The 20,036-nt window shown below is 43.5% G+C and overlaps 1 protein-coding gene across 2 annotated transcripts in view; it reads right to left on the reverse strand.

The window, feature by feature from the left end:
* Positions 1-20,036, reverse strand: part of crcp (calcitonin gene-related peptide-receptor component protein) — a 144,734-nt gene that overhangs the window by 104,659 nt on the left and 20,039 nt on the right. For both annotated transcript variants that reach the window (XM_072469509.1, XM_072469510.1), the window contains exon 4: positions 4,386-4,480. In XM_072469509.1, the coding sequence (XP_072325610.1) occupies positions 4,386-4,480 (95 nt within the window). The remainder of the gene's footprint in view (positions 1-4,385; positions 4,481-20,036) is intronic.

The following is a 20,036-nucleotide window of genomic DNA, read 5'->3' on the forward strand; positions in this document are numbered from 1 at the left end:
TAAGCTGCGATAAAACAATATGAGCAATTGTTAAAACAATTGTTCGAGCGGGAGAGTGGTGTTCTGGGGCAATGGAAAATCCCACCTGCGGCTTCATAAAATCGTAGAAAGGTTACAGCATAAAAGGAGGCCATTTGGCCCATATTGTCCATACCAGCCCGGGAATACCCTGGTGCCCTTTCTAATTCCACCTTCCTGCACCCAGTCCATAGCCCTGTAGCTTACAGCACTCAAGGTACAGATCCAGGTACTTTTTAAAAGAGTTCAGGGTCTTTGCCTCCACCGCAACTCGGGCAACAAGTTCCAGACTCCCTCTGCGTAAAAATGTTCTTCCTCATGTCCCCTCGACATCGTCTGCCACTTATCTTGAATCTATGTCCCCTTTCTAGAATTCTCCACCAAGGGAAATAATTTTATGCCGTCCACTATCTCTTTCCCTCACAATTGTGTACACTTCAGCCTTCTCTGTTCCAAGGAAAATAACCCCAGCCTATCCAGTCTCTCCTCATAGCTACACTTTTTTAGCCCTGGCAAGATTCTTGTAAACTTCTTCTGCGCCCTCTCCAGAGCAATTACGTCCTTCCTGTAATGTGGTGACCAGAACTGCACACAATACTCAAGTTGTGGCCTCACCAGTGTTTTATACAATTCCAACATTATATCCTTACTTTTATATTCTATACCTCGGCCAATGAAGGAGAGCATTTCATATGCTATTTTTTTTAAAAAACAACCTTGTCCACTTGAACTGCTGCCTTTAGTGACCCGTGTACTTGTACACCAAGATCTCTCACTTCATCTACACCTTTTAGTATATGCCCATTTATTGTGTACTTCCTATACATGACCTCATACTTCTCAGTGTTAAATTCCATCTGCCACTTTATCGCCCACTCCACCAACCCATCTATCATTTTGGAGATTATAGCGATTCTCTACACTGTGCACCACTTGGCCAATTTTTGTGTCATCTGCAAATTTCCCAATCATGCCCCCCATGTTCACATCCAATTTGTTAATATATAACACAAATAGTAAGGGTCCCAACATCGAGCCCAATGGAACACCACTTGAAACAACTTTCCATTTGCAAGGGCAGCCATCAACCCTAACCCTTTGTTTCCTGCCATTAAGCCACCTTTTTATCCAGTTTGCCACATTGCCCTGTATCCCATGGACTTTTATTTTTTTGACCAATCTGCATGTGGGACCTTGTCAAATACCTTCTGGAAATCCATGTACAAAACATCCACTAGAATAGCTTCATCAACCCTTCTTGTCACTTCCTCAAATAATTCAATCAAATTTGTATATATATTTGGTAGAGGATTTACCTTTTTTTTTAGTTTTAATTATGGTTTTTCTAGAAAAAAGAATGATGACCACTGTCTCAATCCACTTCCTTTGCTTTATTTGAAAATTTTTATTTTCACTTTGTTGAGATTAAATGAAAATAAAATGATTTGGATCCCCTTTGTTGTGTGAGTATGGAGGCCTCCATATTCACATAACAATGAGAAAGGATTAGTTGGCAATCTAGTTGCGAAAAAATCCATGGGGATGAGTGACCATAATATGATAGAATTCTTTATCAAGGTGGATAATTACAATCTTTATTAGTGTCACGCGTAGATTTCCATTAACACTGCAATGAAGTTACTGTGAAAATCCCCTAGGCACCACACTCCGGCACCTGTTCGGGTGCACAGGTAGAATTCAGAATGTCCAATTCGCCTAACAAGCACGTTTTTCAGGACTTGTGGGAGAAACTGGAGAAAACCCATGCAGACACGGGGAGAATGTGCAGACTCTGCACAGACAGTGACCCAAGCCGAGAATTGAATCCAGGTCCCTGGCACTGTGAAGCAACAGTGCTAACCACTGTGCTCCCATGCCGCCCAGTGAGGTAGTTGAATCTGAAACCAGGTCCAGAACCTCAATAAAAGTAACTATGAAGGTATAGGGCAGCACGGTGGCATAGTGGTTAGCATTGCCGCCTCAAAGCACCGAGGTCCCAGCTTCGATCCCGGCTCTGGGTCACTGTCCGTGTGGAGTTTGCACATTCTCCCCGTGTTTGCATGGGTTTCGCCCCCACAACCCAAATATGTGCAGGGTAGGTGGATTGGCCACGTTAAAAATTGCCCCTTAATTGGAAAAAATGAATTGGGTACTCTAAATTTAATTTTTTTAAACTATGATGGTATGAGGGACAGGCAATGATGGACTGGGGACAGGCAATGGCAGGCATTCAAGGAACAAATAGGTGAACTCCAAAAGTTGTTTATTCCTATTTGGCGCAAGAATAGAAAGGGAACTGTGGCCAAACCATGGCTTACAAGGGAAATTAGAGATAGTATTAGATTCAAAGAAGAGGCAAAAACATTAGCAAGAAAAAGTAATAGACCTAAGAATTGGGAACAGTTTAAAATTCAGCACAAAGACAGACCATGGGATTGATTGAGGGGCAAATACAATATAAACGTAAGCTAGGGGGGAACATGAATACGGACTGTAAAAGTTTCTATAGGTATGGAAAGAGAAAAACATTGATGAAAAGCTAATGTAGGTAGGCCCTTTATAGTCAGAAACAGGGAATTCATAACGGGGAACAAAGAAATGGCTGAGGAACTAAATTCAACTTTGCTTTGTCTTCATAAAGGAATACTTAATGTACCAGAGGTTCTGAGAAACACAAATTTCAGTGAAGGAAATTAGTATTAGCAAAGAAATGATTTTGAAGAAATTAATTGGATTGATAAATCTCCAGGGTCTGATAATCTTCATCCCAGAGTACTTAAGGAAGTGGCCTGAGAAATAGTAGATTCATTGGTGTAATTTTCCAAAACTCTTTGGACTCTGGAATGCTTCCTACAGATTGGAGGTTAGTTAATATAACTCCACTATTCAAAAAGGGGGATAGAGAGAAAACAGTGAATTATAGACCTGCGAGCCTAACATAGTAGTAGGGAAGTTCCATTATCAAGGATTTCATAGCACATCATTTGGAAAGACCCAGAGGTTGGTGAATCTGTGGAATTCACTACCACAGAAAGTAGTTGAGGCTAAAACGTGTAATTCCAAGAAGGAATTAGATGCAGCTCTTGGAGCTAAAGGAATCAAGGCATATGGAGGGGGAGAGGAGAGGTGGGATCTGGATATTGAACTTGATGATCAGCCATGATCGTAATGAATGGCGGAGCAAGCTTGAAGGGGCGAATGGCCTCCTCCTGCTTCTATTTTCTATGTATGTTTCCATGAATGAATGTGTGTGTGTTTAATAAAGAATTTGTGTGATTTCCTTTGTTGTGTTTTGATCTTCAATTTTTAATGTTGTTTGCTCTAAATTGTGATTTTGCAATACTGACTTTTAAATCAAAAGGCAGTTATAAACTGGGATAAAGTGTAATTTGAAACAAGTGTTTGAAATTCCTTAAAAATATTATAAAAAGAGTAACAATGATCAACATCGTGCAAGTTACTTGGAACACCATTCTTAGAAAGTAAATGGAAAGTATATAAATTGAAATTTGGAAATGGCATAATCCTGGGTGCTCTTAGCTCAAATTGAAAAAAGTGAAGTAAATTGGAATTTGAAGACAGTATTTTTTGTTAAAGAGAGATCAAAATTTATTATACCTGAAGAGATACTAATCCCACTTTGTCGCTCTCCTAAGGAAAAAACAATGGATTCTGGTCAGAAGCACAAAAACAGATTGTTATGCTGCAATCCATTAATGTACCACATCACACAACCCAAGCCTCTGGCCTTTTGGACAGTTTCTACATTACATCTTTGGCCTCACAAGGAGTCTGCTGTTTAACATCCAACCTGTCAACACCAGGAAGCAGGACTCCAGGCTGAACAACAGCCTGCTCTTTGACGCTGGTCTCTGCTGGAAGATTTTCTACTATCGCCTGCAGAACTGACCCAGTCTCTGTGTACCAACTTCATCTTGCAGTATCAGTGCCAACTATGAAGAGAACTCTATAACTCTGGTCTGCAGCCAGCTGAACTCAAGCTCCTCCGTGAGAGGACTCCTCACTGGACCTTGACAATTACATGAACCAATACTCGTTACTGTGGTTCTAGTACAGTTGATACTCTATGTGTATGTGCAGTAGAGCGGGACGTTGCAAACAGGTTTGAGTATGTGAATAAACTAACCTCCTGATGTTTTCTGCGAGTTACTTAAAATTAGATCACAAGAACTGAGTGTTCGGGAAACACAGCAGAGCCTACTTAAAACAATTCAAAAATATGTTCTGCTTATGGACAGTTGGTGAGAGGATAAAGAAGTTCAGTTTACCTTTCTCTCCTGTCTGTAACAGTTTATTTTGATCTTTTTAAGGGAAAGAACATAACGTGAAGACGACACTGGACTTACTTGGTTAGTTTTTGCGGAAGCATGGCTGTAAGGAACTCTTTTACAATTTCTGGCGTCTGATGTTTGCATGGCGTTTTGGATAAATACTTTAAAGTCTGTGGATGAAATGTAGTACACAAGTCAAGCACTCTGAAGTCCTCTATAATGTGAAAATGCCCAACACTTATTTCCATCTCTTCTGCTCAGTTCAGTTATTCATGGAAACGTTGGCATGTTACATAGAAATAGTGAACAGGAGCTAATATTACTCTAAATTTACAGTGCAGTGCACTCAGGTAATTTTCTTAAGCATTTGCATTCTCAAAGTATTTCCTTCAGAACCATGATAAGCATTGGTGTAAACATAACTGTGTTTTTAACTTGAAACTCCATGACCCTTCATCATCAACACACAAGAAGTTTAACACCAACCAGGAAAAAGCCACCCGCTCGACTGGCACCCCATCCACCACCTCCATCATCCACTCCTTCCACTACTGATGCAGAGTGGCATTGCAGCAACTCACCAAGGGGGCTCCTTCGATAGCACCTTCAAAACCTGCAACCTCAGGGCGGCAGAGTGGCTGCAGGTTCCCCTTCAAGCCACAAAATATCCTGACTCCGAACTCCAAAGCCATTCCATCACTGTTGTTGAATCAAAATCCTGGAACGTCCTCCCAAACAGTACTGTGGGAGTATCTACACCAAATGAACTAGAGGTTCAAGAAGGTGGCTCACCACAACCTTCTCAGGGCTATTAGGGATGGGCATTTAAAATGCTGGCCTAACCAACGTTGCCCACATCCCGTGAAAGAATTTTACACAACCTGGTAACTGACCCGAGTGGTGGCGTTCCAAATTTCAACATTCCATGGAAAATCTGGACAAACCACAACCGTTTGAGAACAGACCAGTGAAGATGCGTCCATGTGGTCCACAAGTGGAACATGAGGAACAGCTCAAACTGTGACTGTGGCAATCCAAGTCAGCCCACCGCCCACAGACTGAACTCCGCCCAAAGAGATCCATTCCTGGTGGCATCACAACCTAAAGCGCTGCATCAGCTGAAGCTGCTGAATGGGTTGTTAACCTCAACATTCAACCATAATTGCTTTTCCAACCATATGAATAAAAAGCTGAACCAGTTGGTCACAGATCTGAAACGTCAATTTTATTTCTCTCTCCAGATTTTGCCTGACTGCTGGGCATTTCCAGCACTTTCTATTTTTATTACACTAAATTCCACTGACACTGTCTGCCTGCTGAGAATTTCCAGTACTTTTGATTTTTACGACACATTTACAACTTAGGTTTAACCTTGATTCATAATGATTTTGGAATCTGAGTTTTCCATAAAGGCCAAACTAATCAGTTGCAGCTGCTCTGGAAGAACACTTTCCTGCATCTCAAGCACAAAAAGGAACAATATTGACAGTATCAATAATGTCATCAGCTTTATCAGTTATGATTGGATATGTACAAATCATGCACAAGGTGGAGGGGGTAAAGTACTCAAAAAATAGCATCTTATCAAAAGTTGCCATATTAATTGTAATGGAAATAATGACATCAGTTGCAAATGCCAAAATTAACATTTGTTCTCCATGGATGCCTGACCAACTACTGGAAACAATTCAATCTCAGTATTTAGCTGTAAACCGCAAGAACTAGGTTTGTTTATCAATGTCATCATTATTTACTGAATGCCAACTCATTTCCAGCTTTATAATCTCCTCTGTATATATTAATTTAATAAACATGGATAAACTCCATGCTTGTGATGAGGGTTGAAAACATCAACATGATTTTTGTACATTTCTTGACAATTGTAATTGATAATATGGAAAGATGTGTCTTTTGAAACATGGAAGTCTGGCAATATCTGGTCTGAGAGAAACATGAGAGGATACAGGGAAAGATTGCACGAAGGGTTAACAGCAGCTGCAAAGAGCAGGATTATAAAATGCAGATTCCTTCTTCCAAACAGGCTTAGCAAACAAACAGGACTTTTGTATGAAGCTAAAAACAATGGCTCACACCTTCATTGAAATTAACCATCTTAGTAAGCATCTGGAAAAGCATGGATGAGGGTTTCAGTTGAGTTAGGTGATAAATGTAAACCTTTCAAGTTATAGCAAAGTGGATTTTTAGCGTTACGCTAAAAGCAATGATTCATACCTTCATTGAAGTAAAATCAGCAGATAGAAAAGAATGACTAGGGGGTCAAATATATAGGTGTGAAGCTCGGCTGAAATCAGGTAAATTAAAAAAACTGGAGACAACTGTCTACAAGAACACAAATTAGACCCAAATCAAAGTCAAAATTATGAGCTGGGGACACAATTCGATAATAAAACTATAGAAATGACAGGAACCAAAATTCACACCCCTCTTGAAATCAAAGCATTTTGAACATCACCAAGGACACAATGTAATCAGATCTATGGGCTGAAGTCATGCCCAAAATGAACACTTAGTCGTGTTAGAAAAATTTAGATTAAAGGTACCTTTTACAACCCAAGTGAAATAAAAGTTACTTTACAATAAAGTCATAAAAATGTAACTGTTAGAAAAATATATAAACCCTGAGAAAGGGGCAGAGAAGGGACAAGAGAAGCAAGCAGAATCAGCTTACAGTCAGCTCGGTCATGGGACAGAGCAAAGCAGCCAAGCTAAAACAGCTAATACATCTAAGGAAGACCAGAAATTAAAGAGGCAGAGTCAGCTCAGAGACAGCCAGCAGAGCCAGCTCTCACAGCTCGGTACATGGGAAAGATAGGACATAGCAACCAAGCTAACCAGCAAATACATCTAAAGAAGACCAGACTTGAAAGAAGATTGATTGTCAAGGTGGGCCTGAAGGTCCCTTCAACCAACCAGAAGGATCCAGAAGCAAGATCTTTTTACTTTTCTGTGAAGACAGTGATTGCATCTTTAAAAAGAAAAAAATAAATAAATAAATAAAATAACTTTAAAAGTTTTAACCTGAAACAGTAGTTATTCCAAAGTCTACTTTACTTACTTAGCAATGCGGGACCCAGGATCGATGCTACTAAGTGGTAAGTAGATGAAATCTTCTGTGAAGGTATGGGTTATACCGGGGGATAACTTGAAAACATAGTTTGACCTGAATAGCACCCACCGAAGCCTGCATGGGAGTCAGGGAGTGAGAATCCCTGTTCACCATTTAGAATGTCAGCCCCTTTTGGTATAGGGGGACTTCTAAGAATAGTGGTAAGGTTTCAACACAATGTCACACATTTTCAGGTCAGGCAAAGTTTAATGTCCTTCCATGCTCTTCCTTTTGACTTCAGCACATATCAACTCAATCACAGAATAGCAACTGACACTCTTATATTCTGAACATTAAGTTTTCAATGATAAATACAGTCGTATTCGAGACCATCTGCTATCATTTTAGAACCTAGAACATAGAGCAGAAGGAGGCCATTCAGCCCATCGAGTCTGCACCGGCCCACTTAAGCCCTCACTTCCACCCTATCTCCGTAACCCAATAACTCCTCCTAACCTTTTTGGACACCAAGGGCAATTTAGCATGACCAATTCACCTAACCTGCACGTCTATGGACTGAGAGAGGAAACCGGAGCACCCGGATGAAACCCACGCAGACACAGGAAGAACGTGCAAACTCCGCACAGACAATGACCCAGCGGGGAATCGAACCTGGGACCCTGGCGCTGTGAAGCCACAGTGCTAGCCATTTGTGCTACCGTGCTGCCGTGTTTTACATCAAATAAGGGATGTAACTGAATTTATTAATTAGATCAATATGTAAATATAATCAAGTACTGCATAATGAAACGTATAGAGTTATCCTATATAAGTAGTTAGCATTTGATATTTAAAGTTCAGAAATAGAGGAATTCTGAAGGAAAACTAGCTGAAATGTATCCAAACATTTTAAAGATATAGTTGATGAAAGAGGTACAAATCTCATTCAGTTACAAAATAAATTGCATTTATGTAGCATTTCACATGCAACAAAACATTTCACTGCACTTTGCAAGATCAAAAACAAACAAGTGCAAAAAGCAAAAATGAACAGGGTACCTTTGATGAAAGCTAGTGACGGTTCGGAGAAAAGTAATCCAAAGAGAGATTTAATAAACATAATCTAGAATGCAAGATTATATGACTAAAATCTCTGACATCAAAGAGCAGAGGGTGGAATGCATAGTTGACCAAAGGGAATATGTTGGAATATCAAAATAGAGATAATTGCAGCGACTGTTTGAAAGCAGGCACGTTGGCGCAGTGGTTAGCAAGTCCCGGGTCACAGTCCGTGTGGGGTTTGCACATTCTCTACATGTCAGCATGGGGTCTCACCCCCACAACCCAAAGATGTGCAGTGTAGGTGGATTGGTCAAGCTAAATTGTCCCTTAATTAGAAAATAAATAATTGGATACTCTAAAAAAAAATTTTTTAAAGAGAAATTGAGCCTTCAGTTACAAGGTATGGATGAGGGTTTTGATGGCACTGGGTGGGATGGTATTCTTGAGTCAGGAAACATGAGGACCAGTATAGATTCCTTCCTTTTTACCTGACAGCAAGTGCTTCATCGCTGTTTTAATTAAAAACTGCTTTATGAGTGAACCTTAGCGGGAACATAATATATCCAATCTGTTATGAAACCCAAGTTTAGTTTATTAGAGAGCACAGAAGTCTATAAATTCAACTCCTGATGGGCCTTAAAGCTCTAGCACATGCGCAGACTGGCAGCGGGCTGCACATGCACAGATGAATATTTTTATGTTTCTTTTGGCCTGTGTGCTTGTGCATAAGGAAACAGCACCAAAACCAGGGCCAGGGAAGCGAGAGCAGAGTGCCGTCAAGTAGAAGAGTCCCAGGCAGGAGACAAGGCAGAGGAGACTGAGAGGGGTCCCAAATGAAGAGTGAAAGAAGGGACAGGAAGAGATCCCAGTTCAAAAAAAAGAGCAGAGAAAAAAGGCTCCATATTAGGAAACGTCTGCGGGTGGAAAACATTAAGTGAAGAAGGCTCAAGGGAAGTCCTGGTAATCAAAGAGGGTTCAAAAGAATCCCTGAAGATCAAAGAAGGGGGCGGAAAGTTGGTGACTCTGTGCTGCGTGCTTTTGGGGCAAAGGTATCCCTCTGGAACAGTGGTGTTTTGCTCAGCATGGCTGAAGATCTGAAATTGTGCTTTTGAGTTAGTGCTCAAGTGTATACCTGGGAATCCTGGGGAACAGAATCTCGGGAGATAAGATTGAAACCCTGCAAGGTGGACCGCTATTCATGCCATCTGACTTGGAGCAACCTTTGGAGAGTATCCCAAGGTTGGATTTTCATTGGTGAAGACTAGAATCCCTCATGAAAGAGACTAAGTCTCAACAAGATTGGATGACTCACAATTTTACTGACGTTTGGGTGGGTTGTTGAGAAATCCGTGGAATCTGCTTTGATCACATCTGTCATTTATTGAGCAGTGTGGTTTTTTCAACTACAGTTTTCCTGGTGATTCAAATGTACCTCCTATTAACCCTGAACTTTAGATACAAGAATGGGGTGGCACATCAGCCCATTCAGCGTCACAGCACCAGGGACACTGGTTCAATTCTGCCTTGGATGATTGTGTGGAATTTGTATCTTCTCCCAGTGTCTGCGTGGGATTCCTCCGGGTGCTCCGGATTCATCCCACAATCCAAAAATGTGTAGGGTTAAGTGGATTTGCCATTCTAAATTGCCCCTTAGGGTCCAAAGGTTAGGTGGGGGTGTGGGCCTGCTGGGTGGTCTTTCCAAGGATCGGTGCAGGCTCTATGGACCGAATGGCCTCCTTCTGCACCGCAGGGATTCTATTTGAAGATAGATATTGTAAATAGTTTTCTCTTTCTGACTTTGCATGGAAAGTTTATTTTTGTTTGTTCAAAACCCATGGAATCGTGTGGCTTTCTTCGCTTAGCAAGTGTCTTGAATCTCAAACTTTGTCTACTTTAAAAACATTATTGGTACCTAGCTGAATCTTGCTGAACTCCTGGGGGTCGGGCCAAGGGTCATAACAAATCAATACCTCCACTGACATTAGCACTTCTCTAATGAGGTATGACCATCATTATTTTTCCATCAATTTTCCTTTCCTTATTTTCCTAATGGTGCTGTTGCCCTGCTGAGTAACAGTTCCATTGGTATCCTGCAGTGCATTACCCATATAATTAATATGGACGCACTTGCCTCAAAGAGTAGCAGCAGAACTATAATTTGTGGGGCGCACAGACAATCCTGTCCTCCGTTAATATCCATTACATGCACTACTCAGTTGTGATTATTGGATAATTTCCTCTCTTTAACCAAAAGACAGTAAGAGCTACCTGAAGCACTTGCTTCGATGGCTTTGGCTGAGGTTAGCTAACTAAGGATCGGACCAGCTTGCTGATTCATTGGATTTAATTTTCAATCTTTTAGTTGATTCAAAAGTGTATTTATACATTCGAATTTGGCCCCTCAAGCCATTCAATGAGATCTTGGTTGATCTGATAGTAACCTCAACCCCACATGCCTGCCTACCGCGATAACCTTTCACCCCCTTGTTAATCAAAAATCTATCTAGCTGTGCCTTAAAGATATTCAGAGACTCTGCTTCCACTGTCTTTTGAGGAAGTGTTCCAGACTCACGCCCTTCTCCTCATCTCAGTTTTAAATGAGCAGTTCCTGATTTTTAAACATTGACCCCGGTTCTCGATTCTCTGGCAAGAGAAAACACCTACTCACATCCACCTGTCAATACCATACAACACCTTAAAGGTTTTGATCAAGTCAGCTTAGTCTTCTACACTCTAGTGGATGCAAACCCAATATCTACAACCTTTCCTCATAAGACAACCCACCCGTTCCTGGTATTAGTCTAAAAATCCTTCTCCAAACTGCTTCTAACTCATTTACATATTTCCTTAAATAAGGAGACTGATACAGTGCACAATACTCTAGGTGCGGTCTCACCAATGCTCTGTACAACTGAAACATATCCTCACTACTTTTGTAATCAATTCCCCCTCAATAAATTATAACATTCTAATAGCTTTGCCATTTGGGGATTCTGTTCCTGATTCATCCGGTCTTGTTTTTTTCTTATTCATTTACAGGTTATGGGCATCGCTGGTTAGGCCACCATTTACTCCCCATCAATAGTTCCCCTTCAGAAGGTAGTGATGAGTTGCCTTCTTGAACCGCTGAAGTCTTTTTTTTTAAATAAATATTTTATTGAGGTATTTTTGATATTGTAACAACAACAAAATAAACAATGTACATGAAACTATAAACATAGTGCAAAAGCCATCTCCCTTCCTTACAGGTCCCACTTTATTAACCCCCCCCACCGTCTGCTGACGATTAATTTTCCGCGAAGATGTCGACGACCGGTTGCCAACTCCGGGCGAACCCTAACAGTGACCCTCTCCAGGCTAACTTGATTTTCTCCAAACAGAGAAAGCTAGCCATGTCCGATAGCCAGGTCTCCGACTTCGGGGGCTTTGAGTCCCTCCAAGCTAATACTAACCGTCTCCGGGCAACCAGGGAAGCAAAGGCCAGAACGCCTGCCTCTTTCTCCTCCTGGATTCTCGGGTCTTCCGACAGCCCGGAAATCGCTACCTCTGGACTCAGTGCCACCCTTGTTTTTAACACCGTGGACATGACATCTGCAAACCCCTGCCAAAATCCCCTAAGCTTCTGACATGTCCAGAACATGTGGACATGGTTCGCTGGTCCTCCCACACATTTTGCACACCTGTCTTCCACCTCAAAGAATCTGCTCATCCGGGCCACTGTCACGTGAGCCCGATGAACGACCTTGAATTGTATCAGGCCGAGCCTGGCACATGTTGCGGACGCGTTGACTCTACTCAACGCGTCCACCCATAGACCATCCTCTATCGCTCCTCCTCCCACTTTCGCTTCAGCTCCTCGGTCTGCGCCTCCTCTGAACCCATAAGTTCCTTGTAAATGTCAGAGACGCTCCCTTCTCCTACCCACCCTCAGGAATCTCTCTGTCCTGAATCCCCCTTAGCGGTAGGAGCGGGAAGATTGACACCTGTTTACGTAAGAAGTCCCACACCTGCAGATACCCAAATTTGTTCTCCCCTCTCCAACCCAAACTTCTCCTCCAGTGCCCTCATACTCAGAAAGCTCCCCTCTATAAACATATCCCCCATCCTCTCAATCCCTGCTCTCCGCCATATCCGGTTACCCCCATCCATACTTTCCGGGGCAAACCGGTGATTATTACAGATTGGGGATCAGCCCGATGCTCCCTCTGCTCCCACACGTCTCTTCCATTGCCCCCAGACTCTCAGGGCCGCCAACACCATGGGGCTGGTGGAGTATCGTGCCGATGGAACGGCAGAGGCGCAGTTACCAATGCCCCCAGACTGGTGCCCTTGCATGAAGCCGCCTCCATACGCTCCCATGCCGACCCCTCCCCACCACCCACTTCCTGATCATGGCTATATTCGCCGCTCAGTAATCATAGAATCATAGAAGTTTACAGCATGGAAACAGGCCCTTCGGCCCAACCAGTCCATGCCGCCCAGTTTTTACCGTTAAGCTAGTCCCAGTTGCCCGCACTTGGCCCATAACCCTCTATACCCATCTTACCCATGTAACTATCTAAATGTTTTTTAAAAGACACAATTGTAATAGAAAGACACAATTGTAATAGAATTACAATAGTTACAAAAATTTGGCAGCGCCAGTCTGCCCTCTCCCCGACTCTGCTCAAGCATTACCTTCCTTACTCACGGGGTCTTGCCTGCCCAAACAAAGTCAGTGATCACTTTACTTTGTTGACCCATTTAAAAAAGGACCGCGGAATAAAGATGGGGAGACACTGAAATACAAACAGGAATCTCGGGAGGACCGTCATCTTCACCGTCTGCACCCACCCAGCCAACGGAAGCGCGTCCCACCTCCGAAAATCGTCCTTCATTTGGTCTACTGTCTATAGAGCTATTGTTTATAGAATTTACAGTGCAGAAGGAGCCAATCGGCCAATCAAGTCTACACTGGCTCTTGGAAAGAGCAGCCTACCCAAGCGCACACCTCCACCCTATCCCCATAACCCAGTAACCCCACCCAACACTAAGGGGAATTTTGGACACTAAGGGCAATTTATCATAGTCAATCCACCTAACCTGCACATCTTTGGACTAGTCGGGCCAGATTTAATTTATGCAGCCGATCCCATTCCTGCACCACTTGAATGCCTAGGTACCTAAAGCTTCCCCCTACTAATCTAAACGGCAGCTCCCCCAATCGCCTCTCCTGTCCCCTCGCCTGGACCGCAAACATCTCACTTTTCCCCATATTTAGTTTATACCCCAAAACCCGGTCAAATTCCCCGAGAAACCACATGATTTCTTCCATCCCCCCTATTGGGTCCGATACATACAGAAGCAGGTTGTCTGCAGTGAGGGGGTCTCTGTGCTCCACCCCCCCGGACCAGCCCCTTGAGGCTCTCAGAGCCAACGGCTAGCACGAACAACAGTGGGGAGAGGAGGCATCCCTGTCTTATCCCCCGGTGCAGTCTAAAATAGTTCGGTGTTGTCCTATTCATCCCTTCGCTTGCCACAGGAGCCTGATACAGCAACCTGACCCAGTCAATAAAGCCCCACCCAAATCAGAACCGTCCCAGTACCTCCCACAGATATTCCCATTCTACCCGATCAAAAGCCTTTTCTGCATCGATAGCGATCACTACCTCCACCTTCCTATCTTTTGGGGGCGTTATGATCACGTTTAACAACCTTCTCACATTGGCCACCAACTGCCTACCCTTAACAAATTCCGTCAGGTCATCCCCAATAATCTTGGAGGACAAAATTTTGGCCAGCAATTTGGCATCCACATTCAACAGGGATATCGGCCTGTAGGACCCACACAGCTCCGGGTTCTTGTCCCGCTTCAGAATCAGCGAAATTGTGGCCTGTGACATCGTCGGGGGCAGCACCTCTCTTTCCCTTGCCTCATTAAATATCCTCATTAAATACCAGGGTCCCATCTCCGTCATTTAATTTCCCTATCTCCCTGGCTGCCTCCCTCTTTCCAAGCTGCTGTGCAAGCATTCTCTCCATGCTCATAGATCGTCCCCCTCGCCTTTCTCAGCTGCTCCACCGCCTTCCCTGTGATTAACAAGCCGAACTCCGCCTGTAGTCTCCGTTGTTCTCTTAAAAGCCCAGCCTCTGGGGTCTCCGCATACCTCCTATCGATCTGTACCCTTTACCAGTATCTCCTTTACCAGTTATCCGTCTCTACCCTACCCACCCTCTCCCTCTGGGCCCGTATCGAGATCAGCTCCCCTCTGACCACCACCTTCATTGCTTCCCAGACCATTGCTGCTGAAATTTCCCCCGTGTCATTGATTTGCAGGTAGTTCTGAATACATTTCCTCAGCCGCTCACACACCCCTTCGTCAGCCAAAAGTCCCACATCTAACCTCCAGTGCGGGCACTGGTTACTGTCTTTACTAACCTGCAGGTTAACCCAGTGCGGAGCATGGTCTGAGATTGTGATCGCAGAGTACCCCGTGTCCACCACCCCTGCCAGTAAGGCCCTGCTCAAAATAAAGAAATCAATTCGGGAGTACACTTTATGCACGTGTGAGTAGAAGGAAAACTCCTTCACCCTCGCCTGCCCAAATCCCCATGGATCCACCCCCCCATCAGCTCCATGAATCCTTTTAGCTCCTTTGCCATTGCTGGCACCCTGCCCGTTTTAGAGCTTGACCGGTACAAGCCAGGGTCAATAACTGTGTTGAAGTCCCCTCCCAAGACCAGCCTGTGCGAGTCCAGGTCCAGTATCTCCCCCAGCATCCTCTTTATAAATTCCACATCATCCCAATTTGGCGCATACACATTTACTAATACACCAGCACCCCTTCCAGTTTCCCACTGATCATAATGTACCGACCTCCCACATCCGAGACTATTCTACTCGCCTCAAACACCACCCGCTTATTGATCAGGATTGCGACCCCTTTAGTCTTTGAGTCTAGTCCTGAGTGAAAGACCTGACTGTCCCAGCCGTTCCTCAATCTAATCTGGTCAGTTACTCTAAGGTGTGTCTCCTGCAACATTACCACGTCCGCCTTCAGTTCCTTAAGATGCGCGAACACACATGCCCTCTTGACCGGCCCATTTAACCCTCGAACATTCCAGGTGATCAGCCTAGTAGGGGGGCTCATTGCCCTCCCCCTTCGCCGATCAGCCATCCCCTTTTTTGGGCCCTCCGTCAGCCCATGCTCTGCGACTCCACCGGTCCACCTCCAGGCAGCCTCCGCCCCCAACCTCCTCTCTGTCCCTTAGCCCAAGTCCCTCCCTTGTCAGCAGAACATTTACCCCAACTCCCCCCCCACCCCCCAGTAAACCGCTGAAGTCTTTGATGTGTAGGTATACCCACTGTGCTGTTTTAGGGAGGGGGTTCCAGGATTTTGCCCCAGCAACAGTGAAGGAGCGGTGATACATTTCCAAGTCAGGGTGGTGAGTTACTTGGAGGGGGTCCTCTAATGGTGGGGCACCCAGGTGTCCTTCAAATAGTGGTGGTCATGGGTTTGGAAGGTGCTGTCTAAGGAACCTTGGTGAGTTACTGCAATGCATCTTGTGGATGGTACACACGGCTGCCACTGTTTCGTCGGTGGTGGCTGGTTTGAATATTTGTGGAAGGAGGAGCAATCTAGCGGGGGGGGGGGGGGGGGGGGGGGCGTCTGGCTGCATTTGGACATAGACTATTTTATTATCTGAGGAAACGCGAATGGTGCTGAACATTGTGCAGTCATCCGCAAACATCTCCACTTCTGACCATAAGATGGAAGGAAAGTCATTGATGAAGCAGCTGAAGATGCTTGGGCTTAGGACACTACCCCGATGAACGCCTGCAGTGATATCCTGGAGCTGAGATGATTGACCTCCAACCACCACAACCATTTTCCTTTGTGCCAGGGTGACTCCAACCAGTGGAGAATTTCCCCCCTGATTCCCATTGACTCCAGTTTAACTAGGGCGCCTTGATTCCATACTTGGTCAAATGCTGCCCATAACCGTTGCAGCATCCAGTGCCTTCTGCCGTTTCTTGATATCACTTGGAGTGAATCACATTGACATCTGTGATTCTGGTGATCTCCGAGATGGATCATCCACTCGGCACTTTTGGCTGAAAATTTGCTTGAATGCCTCAGCCTTGTCTTGGGCTCCTCCATCAAAGAAAGTGCTGATACATGTAGAGCTTCCCCCTCCAATAAGTTCAAGTGTTCTCCACCATTCATGGCTGGTTGTGGCAGGACTGCCGAGCTTAGATTTGATGCGTTCATTGTGGAATCACTTAGCTCTGTCTATTACTTGCTGCTTATGCTGTTTGGCACACAAGTAGTCCTGTGTTGTAACTTCACCAGGTTGACACCTCATTTTTCAGTATGCCTGATTTTGCTCCTGGCATGCTCTCCTGCACTCATCATTGAACCAGAGTTGATCTCCTGGCTTGGTTGTAATGATAGAGTGGGGGATATGCCAGGCCATGATGTTGCAGATTGTGGTTGAATACAATTCTGCTGCTGCTGATGGCCCACAGCACCTCATGGATGCCTAGTCTCGAGTTGCTAGATTTGTTCGAAGTCTATCCCCTTTAGGGCGGTGGTAGTATCACAGAATACGATGGAGGGTATCTCAATGTGAAGACAGGACTTTGTCTCCACAAGGATTTTGCGGTGGTCATTTCTTCTGATACTATCATGGACAATTGCTTCTGCAGCAGGCATATTGGTGAGGACGAGGTCAAGTACGGGCAGCACGGTAGCACAGTGGGTTAGCACTGTTGCTTCTCAGCTCCAGGGTTCCAGGTTCGATTAGCTGCTTGGGTCACTGTCTGTGTGAAGTCTGCACGTTCTTCCAGTGTCTGCGTGGGTTTCCTTCGGGTGCTTTGGTTTCCTCCCACAAGTCCCGAAAGACATGCTGTTAGGTGAATTGGGCATTCTGAATTCTCCGTGTACCCGAACAGATGCCGGAATGTGACAACTAGGGGCTTTTCACAGTAACTTCATTGCAGTGTTAATGTAAGCCTACTTGTGACAATAAAGATTATTAATATTATAAGTATGTTATTCCCTAATGCTGTAATGACTTTTGTTTTGGGGTGTATCTGTTATACATTGACACTTGTCAAGTCATTTTTGCTTTTGCTTGTTTTGTGCGGATTTTATGTAAAAGTTGAAAAACTCCAATAAACAGAAGTTTAAAAAAAAGACAACTGAATCCCAACCAATGGGGTCCTGATCCAAGCAATAAAAACCCATCTAGATTGCTCTACAGCCATTAATTGCCCAATCTGAATGGATCTCTGGCCCATGGACTTTTGCCAAGGAATCCATTCCGAGAACAGAGGTAAAAATTATACCATATCAAAAATATAATAAGGATTATAATTTGAAACGTCAGAGGCTCAGCTTGTTAAATCAAAGGCCTACAATGAAAATCATTATATTTTAACATTCTGATGGATCGTCAGAGATTTGAAACACGAGCTGGTACTTTGGCCGTGGCTGAAACACTCCAATGAAATGCCAGTTCTGAGTAACACTTGCTTTAAAGTTTAGCGGCATAAATATTGTGCTCACCAAAATGCAACATGATATTTTAGAGATAGCAATAGTATATTGAATAAAAGAAAATTAGAGAAACAGAATTAACAGAAATAATTTTTTAAAAAATATTCATCTAAAGTCAGTAGTCCAGTCACATTGAATTCTGATTAGGTATCCAAAAAGCTAAATTATACTGAAGAACAGGTTAATCAGCATTTTTATGGAGATACTGACCACTCTGTTTAACTGTTGCTCAAATCTAATTTAATTTTTTTGTTGTCTTCGGAATATAATCCTGTCCTACATGACCACGTCCCTTAAAGAGACTTGCAGATCTTCGCATGCCTTCACCACAGAATGAAATAAAGCACTCAACTCCCTTGCTGTGCTTTATGGAAACTATCTCCATTACTGCAGAGAGAATACAGGAGAGTATTAATTGTATGGTTTCCTAGGCAACAAGATTCTTATTCTGATGCTGGTCGTGCACTGTTGCTACATAATGTTATGACCTGATGAGGACATGCGCCAGGACTCTCTTTCCCACTCCTCAATTGATTGTAACAGTTTTTAAAAATTTATTAGGATGAAGTGTCAATTCAGTGTCTGCACTTACCATTTACGTGCTGATTGCAAAGAACTGCCGAAAGGATTTCTTGAGTTCAAACATAAGGGGGTTAGTTTTTATTGTGTGAAAAACCCACCCAAGTAAAGATATAAAAAGTGTTCTAAAAGGTAAACATGGGCCCGATCTTCACAACACGCATGCAAAATTATAAGTTACACAGAGGGTAACTTTTGGCCAAATCGTGATTCAATGATAAAAGGCAAAAGAATAGAGCTCTTTGTTTGAGTTTTTTGCTGTTGCTCACAGTTGAGGCAGTGTCAAAGATTCTTCTGACTGAATTTCTCTACGATATATTCCAAAATGTAACAGAGATAGGGCTCTGAACCTGAGACAGCAGAGAGAGAAATGGTGTTACTGGTCCATTTGTGGATCCCGTCTTTTTCTGGCGCAGTAACAATAGATAAGCTTAATATCACAGTTTTTCACATGGAGGCTTCGATCATAAGACCATAAGACATAGGAGCGGAAGTAAGGCCATTCGGCCCATCGAGTCCACTCCACCATTCAATCATGGCTGATTTAAACTCCATTTACCCGCTCTCTCTCCGTAGCCCTTAATTCCTCGAGAAATCAAGAATTTATCAACTTCCGTCTTAAAGACACTCAACGGCCCGGCCTCCACCGCCCTCTGTGGCAATGAATTCCACAGACCCACCACACTCTGGCTGAAGAAATTTCTCCTCATCTCTGTTCTAAAGTGACTCCCTTTTATTCTAAGGCTGTGCCCCCGGGTCCTAGTCTCCCCTGCTAATGGAAACAACTTCCCTACGTCCACCCTATCTAAACCATTCATTATCTTGTAAGTTTCTATTAGATCTCCCCTCAACCTCCTAAACTCCAATGAATATAATCCCAGGATCATGTGACAACTGGTATTGTTACATAATGGAGGGCTATCCATATTAACAAATCACACTTTAATCTCATATTGTCAAGCTATCAAGATGCTAATGAAACAGGTGGGGGTCATTAGCAACCTCTTGCATAATAGTTTATGCAGTCCTCCATTGTTCTTGGTAGTTTTTGTAGTCAGAAAATCTAGTGCTTCATTGTCCTTATGCTTTTCAGAGAGTTTAAACGGCAGGTGTGAAGTCGATCAGGGGACCCTCCTGTAATCATGTCCCCTGGTAAATCCACTAAGTTTTCAGAATTGGCCAATTTGTTGGTCAGGTGACTTCTAATTTTAAATTCAGTGCCTTTGCTCGGCAAAAATATTTTTATAGAAGTTCACTGTATACCTGACCAGCTGATGATTTAAAAATTAATATTCCATATGCACATGTCTCATGGTCATGACCACTAATAACTCAAATTTTTGTTTCATTTGCAACAGCATTCTATGTGTTTCTCACCACCAACATCTGGAAAAGGCTTCTGACCCAAAAAAATAGCTAAAGGATGATTCAACGAAACCAAACTCGTGAGACACTGACGTGAGTTGGTAAGAACTG

Source organism: Scyliorhinus torazame, chromosome 12 (genome assembly GCF_047496885.1).
Source record: "Scyliorhinus torazame isolate Kashiwa2021f chromosome 12, sScyTor2.1, whole genome shotgun sequence".
Taxonomy (NCBI): domain Eukaryota; kingdom Metazoa; phylum Chordata; class Chondrichthyes; order Carcharhiniformes; family Scyliorhinidae; genus Scyliorhinus; species Scyliorhinus torazame.